The 11,481-nt window shown below is 39.9% G+C and overlaps 2 protein-coding genes across 4 annotated transcripts; both read left to right on the plus strand.

The window, feature by feature from the left end:
• Positions 1-263: 263 nt before the first annotated feature.
• Positions 264-4,458, plus strand: LOC123120196 (uncharacterized). Its single transcript, XM_044540189.1, has 4 exons — positions 264-470; positions 1,867-2,293; positions 2,703-2,938; positions 3,868-4,458. Exons 1-4 carry the CDS (start codon positions 264-266, stop codon positions 4,426-4,428), a joined length of 1,431 nt encoding a protein of 476 aa, XP_044396124.1. The 3' UTR covers positions 4,429-4,458.
• A 3,192-nt stretch (positions 4,459-7,650) lies between these two features.
• Positions 7,651-11,048, plus strand: LOC123119276 (uncharacterized). 3 transcript variants are annotated; one of them, XM_044539008.1, is made up of 4 exons: positions 7,651-7,923; positions 8,237-8,683; positions 9,098-9,333; positions 10,265-11,048. In XM_044539008.1, the coding sequence occupies exons 2-4, from the start codon at positions 8,275-8,277 to the stop codon at positions 10,823-10,825; spliced, it is 1,206 nt and encodes a 401-aa protein (XP_044394943.1). In that variant the 5' UTR covers positions 7,651-7,923; positions 8,237-8,274; the 3' UTR covers positions 10,826-11,048. The 3 variants fall into 3 exon arrangements, with proteins under 3 accessions (XP_044394943.1, XP_044394945.1, XP_044394944.1); XM_044539010.1 differs by having other exon boundaries at positions 8,237-8,677; XM_044539009.1 differs by having other exon boundaries at positions 8,257-8,683.
• Positions 11,049-11,481: the final 433 nt, after the last annotated feature.

Consider the following 11,481-nt stretch of genomic DNA (forward strand, 5'->3'; position numbering starts at 1 on the left):
TGCCAAACAAAAAGAAAAGTAAAAACACATATAATGCATGCACAAAAGGGGGAATCACCCCCAAGCTTAGGCTTTTTGCCTAGCAGGGTCTACTCCTGCTCATTGTCGTTGTGCGGTGACTGTTGTAGCCACTGAACATGAGGCCACTAGGGCACGCCAGGTGTGACCGGCGGTTGTTGGGGCTGTCTATAGAGTGGCTGGTAGAAGGGTGCATATGGTGGCACCGTGTGATGTCCGCTGGGAGCTCACACGGTGGTGAACCCATGGAGGTTCTGGGAGAGCATGTTGACGTTGGTGTTGACATGCTAGAGTGTCTGCTTGACACTGCGAACACGCTTCGCCATCTGCTCGAACTCTGGTCGAGGGATGTAGTTACTGTAGTCGCCGTGGGGCTAGTGCAGCTCATGCTGATGCTGCTCTCCTTCTCCATGGTCACCGCCTATGATGAACTCCCATTCGGGCCAACCGTGGTTACCGTTTTTTATTTAGGTTTAACCATGGTTACCGTTGGCCATGAAGTTTCCATGCCCTGCCATGGGCCTTGCCTTGTTAATCTACTCGATTGTGAGCCATTCGTTGCAACCATGCACATTAAAAGCTTGCGGGAGAGAAAGGTATACCAATTCCGTCCCTCCAGTCACAAAGGGAAAATGATAAGGACGATGATGAGGGTGTCGTTCATTAGGCCCCAAAAATGAAGAGTTAGTCAAATAACTTCTATTAAGCCTGGTTAAACCACGATACGGGCCTAAAACCAAATAAATCTACGTCCATGTGCAGAGGTGGGTTATAACAACACACGACGAATAGTTCCAAAAGATAGCACCTTCTGTTTGCGAAAATTGATGATCATGAGTGCTCCTAAATTTTACTTTTTTATTTTTCTATAATAAGTTCATTTTAAATAAAAATATTCAAATTCGTGATTTTTAAATTTTTTGAATTTATAAAATTCATGATTTTTCCAGATCATGTATATTTTTGAATTCATGAACTTCTTCAAATTTGTGAATATTTTTCAACCGTGAACTTTTCCAAATTGGTGAACCTTTTTTTGATCTGCGTACATTTTTTAAAGTACGAATTTTCAATCTATGAAAACCGAGAGAGTCGGGTTTTCCCCTAAACCAGTAGCTTGCTGGGTTTTTTTAGAAGATGCTGGTTTTTCCTGAACGAGCAGCGGTAGAGCGAGCAGCCGATGAGAATGCGCTAATGGTCCGGCCCGGCTGTGCGCTACAGGGTCTAAAGAGAGCTCCCCACACCCCTAAAAAAACAAGAGATAGAGCTCCCCACGGTCCGGGGTGTGGAGAAAAAATTCAGCAGTATTTTGGCCGCCGCCGCTTGGTTGATCGGTTGCTGCCGCCAGCACCGCTGCTACTTTCCCGCCTCGCACCTGCCCCGGCGGCCTAGTGCCCGCGGCAGCCGCCACGCTGCAGGCTTGTCCCCCTTCTTCAGGTGAGGTTCAGGGCTTCAGGCAGCCGGCGGTGGTTCTTGTCTTTTTGACATTCCGTATCATGTGTATGTGTCCAGTATATCGTGATGTGCCATGCTTTGGTGCTGTGATTAAATAGAAGATTTAGAGATTTTGTTTTCAGTTGCATGTGTGAATGTGCAGGACTATTTTGACATTTTGTTGTCAATTGTTGTGGTAGTTGTCAAATAGAAGATCAAGAGATTTTGTTTTCGGTTTGTTACTTTTTTGTATCTCGGTATTGTTATTTTTAGCTTCTGTCATGTTTCATCTATTTGGACCGTCAAGCATCAAGTCCAAATTCTAGATTTACTGGGCAATGTTGAATAAACTGGGATGCTCCACTTATGCCATAATCTGGACCTTTTTTTAGGGTGCGTTTTGACCTTCTGTAGATTATTCTTGTCAGAACCATGCTGCTAGAGATTTTTGGATCTGGATTGAGACTAACACGGAATAATGACCGGGTTCTAAGGTTGCTCTTTGGTGATCGATCTGCTTATGCTTCCTTTGTCATGACAAGCAACATTGCAGTAAAAGGAGGGAATAATTGGGGCAGGCCAAATTGGTTCTGCGTCCTCCCTTATGCCAGTAATTATTTCTGCACCTCCATCTATGCCACCAAAGGCAAACAAATTGCCATCACCAAGGGGATGGATAGATCAGAGATGAAGGGGCGAACGAAGCAAGTCTTTGTTAGCCATGCCTCTTATCCTGTATCTGAAGGCAACATCCTTAATAAAACCACCCATCGGGACGGTTCTATGTACAAGATAAACTATGGTATTCTAAAGCTATGGCATCTTACTCAACGTGGTGAGAGTAAGTCACCTATCATGTTCCATTTTATTTTTAGGATGCTTACCGGCTATATAGTTTGCTTGACTGATTTAAAATGCATTCTTGTATTTAAAAAAATGCAATATATATCTGGATTGTTTTAAAGAATTTATGAATTAGGAAAAAAAATCATGCTTTATTTAGCTATATAAATTTGTCGATATACCATACATGGTTAGGATCTTGTCACTAGTTTTAGTCCTACAAATAAGTTTCCCTTGTACTCATACACCAACAACTTCCATGACTCGTAAAATCAAACGACATTATGATTCTTCTTTCTAAACTGCACAAATATGTATTGACAAGCATAATTATAATTTTATTTTTTTGTAAATTGTTTGTATAAAACATTATTTGTTGTAATATAACATGTATTTTTTTCATGAAGCACAACTAGAGCCGATGATGTTCTCGAATCCCATGAATTGTTTCCCGGATAGGGATAGATGCATGGTACATTCTGCAACTGCTATGTTCCAGATTTTCTCGCTGAAATTGGAAAAAGCTAGTACCAGCATCGGCTTGGTACAACTATATGGATATATAGCAGTGCGTGATCGTTATGATTCATTGCTTAATTATATTTTCAATCGTAGCAGAGATGATCCCATCATTGTGGAACAGGTGCACATTTTTACATTTATATGCAATTATATTTGATATTTCATTCATTTAATAATACAAGTCAATATCCGCTCGAGTTGTTCCCCTACCTCTATTGTTTGATATAGGGTTGAAATCATAGGATTTTCTCTCTCTTGGGATTCATTTGCGCTATAGTTTATTGAAATTCTATTCACTTCTACCTTTTAGGAAGACTCCTATGCTTTTCCTGTCCACAATCAAACATCCTTTCAGTCTCTTGTACCGAAGATGGGGTGACACTCTAATCTTGTGCTTTAGTGTAACGCTTTTCTGAATCCTGCAACCAAAGAGGTCAAACATTTGCGGTTGGTGATGGTGGCACCACTTTGATGATCTTATTTGTACTCCCTCTGGTCCATTTTACTCCGCGTATTAGATTTGTGTCAAGTCAAACTTGTAAAGTTTGACCAAATTTATATTAAAATATATGAACATCTACAATACCAAATATATATTCTATGAAACTACATTTCATAATGAATCTAATAATATTAATTTGGCGCTGTGAGTGTTGATACTTTTTTCTATAAGTTTGGTCAAAGTAGAGATACTTTGACTTTGAACAAAAACTTATATGCAAACTAAAAAGGAGCGGAGGGAGTATCACTATATGCATTCGTTTATGCAAATGATGTGCTTTGAGGATCTTATACAATGATGTGTTTTTTCCTTTGCATATGTTAGGCAAGTTTGTGGTTAGTTATCTTTGCGTGATTTATCGAAGTTATGTTTTATATGCAATCAAATTATGTTTGTTGGTAAAATATCTCAAATAATTTTATTTTGGAGGTTTTTGATTTTATGCTATCATTTATTTGAGATCTTTGTCAGTTGACACAAAGTAGAGCATATGCTTCACATATTTCTTACTTTCCATGAGGAGCTACTAAATAATAATAGGTTTACAGGGTTCTCTTATTGAGATGACTGACCCTAAGAGAGGCATCACAATGGTAGCCCCTGCTCTAGTTGAGTTTGACATGAGGATCAAGAAAGGAAAGCAAGAAGATGATCTACAACTAATTGATGGTGCAATGGAGTACCATGATCTAGTCACACCTGAGTATCCATTCACGCATCAGATTAATGGCGATTGTGGTGCGGTTGACATCACTTTAGCCCTTGTTCGTTGGGCATTTGAGGCCACAATAGATGTTGTCATATCGAAAGTGCAGTGTGGATTTGATTTATCTCTCAGTTCGTGTGTTTTCCTTATGAATGGTTTACATGAGATTCAACTCTTTGGTGGCAGTGTTGTTGAGTCATGTGGTTTAAGAAGATATGTGATTGCTGTAAAGAAGGATACTTTGATGTATTTGAAGTTCAAGCTAGGCCGGAATAGTTGTAAAAATGATCTTGATCACCATTGTTCCTTCAAAGCAAAAAAGCATGGGCACGACTATCAGCAAATCATGCTTGAGCTTGCCTCTATCTCAGTGAAGGTGACTTGGTCGAACTTGCAAAGGTAAATCACTCGTTTCGTATTCGAACTTTGGTTGTGTTACTAGTTGAATGTACGTGGGTTTGCAGAAAACAAATAAATGGATCCACAAAAATGTGCATTCTTCTATTAATGTACCACCTTTAGCGTTTACAGAGTACTACCTTTGTAAACAAATGTAAAAACGTCTTATATTTGTTTATAGAGAGAGTATTTTTTTACTCAACTCTATTAGAATTGTGTGGGTTCAGATTTGTATCATTTTATTAAGAATATGTAATATCTATTTGTATGACTGTACTTTTTATTTAAAGGTCTGCCTTGAGCGTGGGCTGGCGCATGCCCACGACGATCGGGATGCGATAGGCGCCTGCGCCGGCGCGGGCGGACGACGGTGGGAAGAACAGGTAGAGGTAGAAGATGGCATGTTTATTTTTTTTGAAGGAATAGAAGATGGCATGTGGATGGGGGTGATCTGCAGGCGACACGCGCACAGGAGATACATATAGAAGGGCCTTGTGTCGTCGCACGAGTCGCGTGCTGTATTGAAGCGGAGACATGCATGGCTCAGCAGCAGTCGGCCGGAGAGCAAATAAATCGGCCATGTAAATATTATGTGATGCCCATTTATCTGCACGTACGCACGTGGATGTTGGGATCTTCCGACGACACATACGTTGTACCAATCGCTCGGGAGATGAGATGATCCACATCTGAGTGCGTCCACGGGGAAACCTTTAATTGACCGTATGTGATAACATGCTTGGGGAAGCTACGGTTGGTGGCATATGTGCATGAAGTCTATGTTAAAGTAGAACATGCTTTGTACCAGAACCGACCACTTATGCATATGAAGGATGGATAGAGGATACCATAGAGAGTGTTTGCTCCGAACTTATTGCGCAGGTCATATTTGTAGTGATGACTTCGAAATCCTAGATAACACTTTACTGCTCAGGTACCGTCTCTACTAACTTAATCTCTTTTTGTTCCTTTTTTACCTTCTAGTTCATACTATAGTAAACGCCTTTTATTCTGTTTTTCTAGCAACTGATAGAGTAGACTATTTCCAAACTCCGGCCTGGGTGCGTATGTGAGTGTGTTAAGTGATAACATAGTTGTGGGGTTTGTGGTGCCTTCCTTTCCGCTCCCCGTGGGTTCGATACTTACTTATCATGAAAGTGCTACAATAACCTTGTGCACTTGCAGGTCATCACGAAGGTGAATTGGTCAAATGCGCGAACATTTTAGAGAATAGGCTCGAGCCGACCCCGGCTTTGAATTAACAAACTCAACAACTGGCAATAATTTCATCAAAGAATTAATAAGAAAAGAAAATACACAACGACCAATGTGCGAATGGAAAGCACTCTGCTTCATATTTGAACTTTAGCTGTGTTATTTGATCTTGCACCGGATTTACTCTTATTTATTGATGCCATATTTGATCTTGCACTATATGTATGTCTGTTTGCTACTAATTACTAATTTTGTGCCGGAATGTTTGTCTTCTCTGTTTCTATGAGAAGCATATTTTCTACAAATACTCTGAGCATGTCTTACCATATCTCCTTTGGAAGTTTAATTGATTTCATCATTGTTTGATCTGCATTGCTTTTCAAAGTACATAGGAGGCGCTACTTGAGAGATATGAAAGAAAATCCAAAGTCCTCAGGAAAAGAAAAATGCAACAAATATGGTCTTTTTGTCGATAAAGGGTGAATTTTATTGACTCAAAATGAAGCAAACTACCACAACGACCATATCTGCACCAACCATCTCTTGACATCGCAAGAACAACAAAGTTCTTTAACAACAAGGCCTTCAGAAAGGGAATGGCGTTGAAACATCATCATCACCTGATTAAACAACCAAATGTTAGAATCAAGATTTTCACGCTGAAGAACTAGTCGAAAGTACATCAGAGCAACACCTTCAACCAGGTAAGGATGCAAAAACATTGTCATTGTCAGGTATAACCTCAGGTCAGACATATGGTTTTCACCTTGGAGCTCAAGACCGGGTGCTCAAGAAGCACCACCAAATCGAAGTCAATCATATGTTATCGTCACCACTTTTCCGCATCACAGCAGCTCCATGTAGTGGTCTACAAATCCGTTGCCGTTGCTGCACCACCAAACCGTCTGCATCAAGCCGTCGTCCATAGATTGCATCTCATCACTAAACGCAAACTGGTCAAAATGAGATAAGCCAAAATGCTTCATATTTTCTTCTACTGGTTTTTTCTGAACGAGCAACAATAGAGCGAGCCGACAATCAGGACGAGCGGCGCAATCACTAGTTAACGGGTACCACTTGCAAAGGTCACTCCTACCTTCTCAGGAGGTGCACCACTTGTAGTAACCTAGTGTTTTCTTTTTTTTTTCCGTAGATTTGTTTATTCAAAACGTTTTATCTCTTGAACTGTGCGTCCCAATCCTGAACCATTTTCACCGTTGGATTTCTCGCATCGAGATCTTCTAAAAAACAAAAGAAAAAATGAAGCCGAAAGCACGGTTGCGGTTTTTCATTTATTTTCCTTTTTTCTAAAAATACAATTTGTTTTCTGTGAAAACAGAGTGCTTCTCGCGGAAGGAAATCTATATTTCTATGACAAGAAAATTTGTGCTTCTTGTTCAAGTAATTTTTTTTTGTTTTTTGAGAAGCAGGGTTGTGCTTCCATGAAAGCAAATATGTGTTTCTGGGAAGCACATATTTGTTTTCTTTTCGAGAAACACACCTGTACTTATCTAGGAACCAAATATGTGCTTCTCATGGAAGCACAACTTTTTCCTAAGAAGCACAGGTGTGGTTTGCAAAACAACAAAATGAAACAGTTTTTAGTAGAGAAAACAAACAAAAACCAAAAAGAGAAAAAACATCTAATACACAAAAAATGTGTTTAGAAAATTAAAAATACCAAAATTCAGAGAAAGTGCCCAGTACGTGACACATGATGACTGCTGGGCCCACCACTTCGTATGCTCGTATGTCAAGAAAGTGACTCTTGCGAGAGAAGAAAAAATAACTCTCTTTTTTAGTCTAGGGTAGCGCTTGCGTAGTTGCTGCTGACGAACGTGTGCGTTAATGGGCCGGCCCAGCTGTGTGCTACAGGGTCTATTAGGGTCTATTAGGGCCTGAAGGCGCTAGAGAGCTCCCCACGGCCCTCGATTTGGAGAAAAAAACAATTCAGCACTATTTTTAATGGGCCCTTCTTGCTGACAGCCAGTGGCACAACAAGGCCCAAGGCAGAGGGAGACCGCACGCGCAATCTGGCAGCTAAGCCAGAGCCAGAGCCACGATGCACGCGCCTCCGCCGCCGTGTTGATAGGTTGCTGCCGCCTTGTGCGCCGGCACCGCCACCTGCTGATCCCGCTCCCTTGTCACGCACCTCTGCCGCTCTCCCGACGCAGCCCGCGTCGCGCCGTCCCGCGGCCTGCTCCTGCAATCCGGCCTCGCACCTGCCCCGGCGGCCCTGTCCCCGCGGCAGCCGCCGCGCTGCAGGCTTGTTCCCCTTCTTCAGGTGAGGCTCAGGGCTTCAGGCAGCCGGCGCTGGTGGTTGTCTTTTTGACATTCCGTATCATGTGTATGTGTCCCGTATATGTGCCATACTTTAGCGCCGAGCTTAAATAGAAGATTTAGAGATTTTGTTTTCAGTTGCATGTGTGAATGTGCAGGACTATTCTGACATTTTGGTATTGCCATTTGTAGTTTCTGTCATGTTTTATCTATTTGGACCGTCAAGCATTGAGTAGAAATTCTAGATTTATTGGGCTAAAAATGTTGAATAAGCCGGGATGCTCCACTCATGCCATAATCTGGACCGTTTTTTACAGTGCGTTTTGGCCTTCCGTAGATTATTCTCGTCAGAACCATGCTGCTGGAGATTTTTGGATCTGGAATGAGACTAACACGGAATAATGACCGGGTTCTAAGATTGCTCTTTGGTGACCGATCTGCTTATGCATCCTTTGTCCTGGCAAGCAACATTGCAGTAAAAGGAGTGAATAAATGGGGCAGGCCAAATTGGCTCTGCGTCCTCCCTTGTGTCAGTAACTATTTCTGCACCTCCATCTATGCCACCAGAGGCAAACAATTTGCCACCACCAAGGGGATGGACACATCAGGGATGAAGGGGCGAACGAAGCAAGTCCTTGTTGGCCATGCCTCTTATCCTGTATCTGAAGCCGACATCTATAAGAAAACCACCCATCGGGATGGTTCTATATACAAGATAAACTATGGTATTCTAAAGCTATGGCATCTTACTCAACGTGGTGAGAGTAAGTCACCTATCATGTTCCATTTTATTTTTAGGATGCTTACCGGCTATATAGTTTGCTTGACTGATTTAAAATGCATTCTTGTATTTAAAAAAATGCAATATATATCTGGATTGTTATAAAGAATTTATGAATTAGCAAAAAAATATCATGCTTCATTTAGATATATAAATTTGTCGATATACTATACATGGTTAGGATCTTGTCACTAGTTTTAGTCCTACAAATAAGTTTCCCTTGTACTCATACACCAACAACTTCCATGACTCGGAAAATCAAATGACATTATTCTTCTTCTTTCTAAACTGCACAAATATGTATTGACAAGCATAATTATAATTTTATTTTTTTGTGTAAATTGTTTGTATAAAACATTATTTGTTGTAATATAACATGTATTTTTTTTTCATGAAGCACAACTAGAGCCGATGATGTTCTCAAATCCCACGAATTGTTTCCCGAATAGGGATAGATGCATGGTACATTCTGCAACTAATATGATGCAGATTTTCTCGCTGAAATTGGAAAAAGCTAGTACCAACATCGGCTTGGTACAACTATATGGATATATAGCAGTGCGTGATCGTTATGATTCATTGCTTAATTATGTTTTCAATCGTAGCAGGGATGATCCCATCATCGTGGAAGAGGTGCACATTTTTACATATATATGCAATTATATTTAATATTTCATTCATTTAATAATTCAAGTCAATATCCGCTCGAGTTGTTCACCTACCTCCATTGTTTGATATAGGGTTGAAATCATAGGATTTTCTCTCTCTTGGGATTCATTTGCGCTATAGTTTATTGAAATTCTATTCACTTCAACCTTTTAGGAAGATTCCTATGCTTTTCCTGTCCACAATCAAACATCCTTTCAGTCTCTTGTACTGAAGATGGCGTGACACTCTAATCTTGTGCTTTAGTGTAACGCTTTTCGGAATCCTGCAACCAAAGAGGTCAAACATTTGCGGTGTTTGTGATGGTGGGACCACTTTGATGATCTTATTTGTACTCCCTCCGGTCCATTTTACTCCGCGTATTAGATTTGTGTCAAGTCATACTTTGCAAAGTTTGACCAAATTTATATTAAAATATATGAACATCTACAATACCAAATATATATTGTATGAAACCACATTTCATAATGAATCTGATAATATTAATTTGGCACTGTGAGTGTTGATACTTTTTTCTATAAGTTTGGTCAAAGTAGAGATACATTGACTTTGAACAAAAACTTATATGCAAACTAAAAAGGAGCGGAGGGAGTATCACTATATGCATTCGTTTATGCAAATGATGTGCTTTGAGGATCTTATACAACGATGTGTTTTTTTCCTTTGCATATGTTAGGCAAGTTTGTGGTTAGTTATCTTTGCATGATTTATCGAAGTTATGTTTTATATGCAGTCAACTTATGTTTGTTGGTAAAATATTTCAAATGATTTTATATTGGAGGGTTTGGATTTTACTATCATTTATTTGAGATCTTTGTCAATTGACATAAAGTAGAGCATATGCTTCACATATTTCTTACTTTCCATGAGGAGCTACTAAATAATAATAGGTTTACAGGGTTCTCTTATTGAGATGACTGGCCCTAAGAGAGGCATCACAATGGTAGCCCCTGCTCTAGTTGAGTTTGACATGAGGATCAAGAAAGGAAAGCAAGAAGATGATCTACAACTAATTGATGGTGCAATGGAGTACCATGATCTAGTCACACCTGAGTATCCATTCACGCATCGGATTAATGGAGATTGTGGTGCGGTTGACATCACTTTAGCCCTCGTTCGTTGGGCATTTGAGGCCACAATAGATGTTGTCATATCAAAAGTGCAGTGTGGATTTGATTTATCTCTCAGTTCGTGTGTTGTCCTTAGGAATGGATTACATGAGATTCAACTCTTTCGTGGCAGTGTTGTTGAGTCATGTGGCTTAAGAAGATATGTGATTGCTGTAAAAGAGGATACTTTGATGCATTTGAAGTTCAAGGTAGGTCAGAATAGTTGTAAAAATGATCTTGATCATCATTGTTTTTTCAAAGCAAAAAAACATGGGTACGACTATCAGCAAATAATGCTTGAGCTTGCCTCTATCTCAGTGAAGGTGACTTGGTCGAACTTGCAAAGGTAAATCACTCGTTTCATATTCCAACTTTGGTTGTGTTACTAGTTGAATGTACGTGTGTTGCCATAGAAAACAAATAAATGGCTCCACAAAAATGTGTATACTCTGATTATTGTATCATATTTGTTTACAGAGGGAGTATTTATTATTCAACTCTATTAGAGTTGTGCGAGTTCAGATTTGTATGATTTTATTAAGATTATGTAATATATATATTTGTTTGACTTCACTTTTTATGTAGAGGTGCTATTCTGTTTTTTTATTCAAGACACTCATCATTAAAAAAGGTACTAAAATAATTGATGTATTGTTTAGTTTTACTATATGAGGTCACACGTGAAAGAGTCAAATGACTAATATGATACCCTAGAAAACAAATATAGGACCTGATCAAGAGGATGGACTTAAGATGTACTGTATGTGCAATTCGCTACTCAAAAGATAAAGTTTGATTGTCACTACCGTCTTTAGAGCAACTCCAACGCCCTGACCCAAACAGACGGCAATTTTGTTGTTTTTTATCCGTTTGGGTCGGCCGCCAGGTCAGAGTCCGCTTTGTTTATCATTTGAGTCGGCAATGTGCCCAACGCACCGACCCATATTTACCCACTTGGCCTGCTGGCCGCCTTTTTTCAACAAATATGCACACATTTTGCATAGTT

This window comes from Triticum aestivum, chromosome 5D (assembly GCF_018294505.1).
Source record: "Triticum aestivum cultivar Chinese Spring chromosome 5D, IWGSC CS RefSeq v2.1, whole genome shotgun sequence".
Classification (NCBI taxonomy): Eukaryota; Viridiplantae; Streptophyta; class Magnoliopsida; order Poales; family Poaceae; genus Triticum; species Triticum aestivum.

Bases quoted from the DNA above. Each gene is read 5' to 3' on its own strand.
- LOC123119276 (XM_044539008.1), top strand. From the start codon at position 8,275: ATGCTGCTGGAGATTTTTGGATCTGGAATGAGACTAACACGGAATAAT. The intron at 8,684-9,097 runs GTAAGTCACCTA...TTTTTCATGAAG, and splicing joins TCTTACTCAACGTGGTGAGA to CACAACTAGAGCCGATGATG. The intron at 9,334-10,264 runs GTGCACATTTTT...ATAGGTTTACAG, and splicing joins ATCCCATCATCGTGGAAGAG to GGTTCTCTTATTGAGATGAC.
- LOC123120196 (XM_044540189.1), top strand. From the start codon at position 264: ATGGAGGTTCTGGGAGAGCATGTTGACGTTGGTGTTGACATGCTAGAG. The intron at 2,294-2,702 runs GTAAGTCACCTA...TTTTTCATGAAG, and splicing joins TCTTACTCAACGTGGTGAGA to CACAACTAGAGCCGATGATG. The intron at 2,939-3,867 runs GTGCACATTTTT...ATAGGTTTACAG, and splicing joins ATCCCATCATTGTGGAACAG to GGTTCTCTTATTGAGATGAC.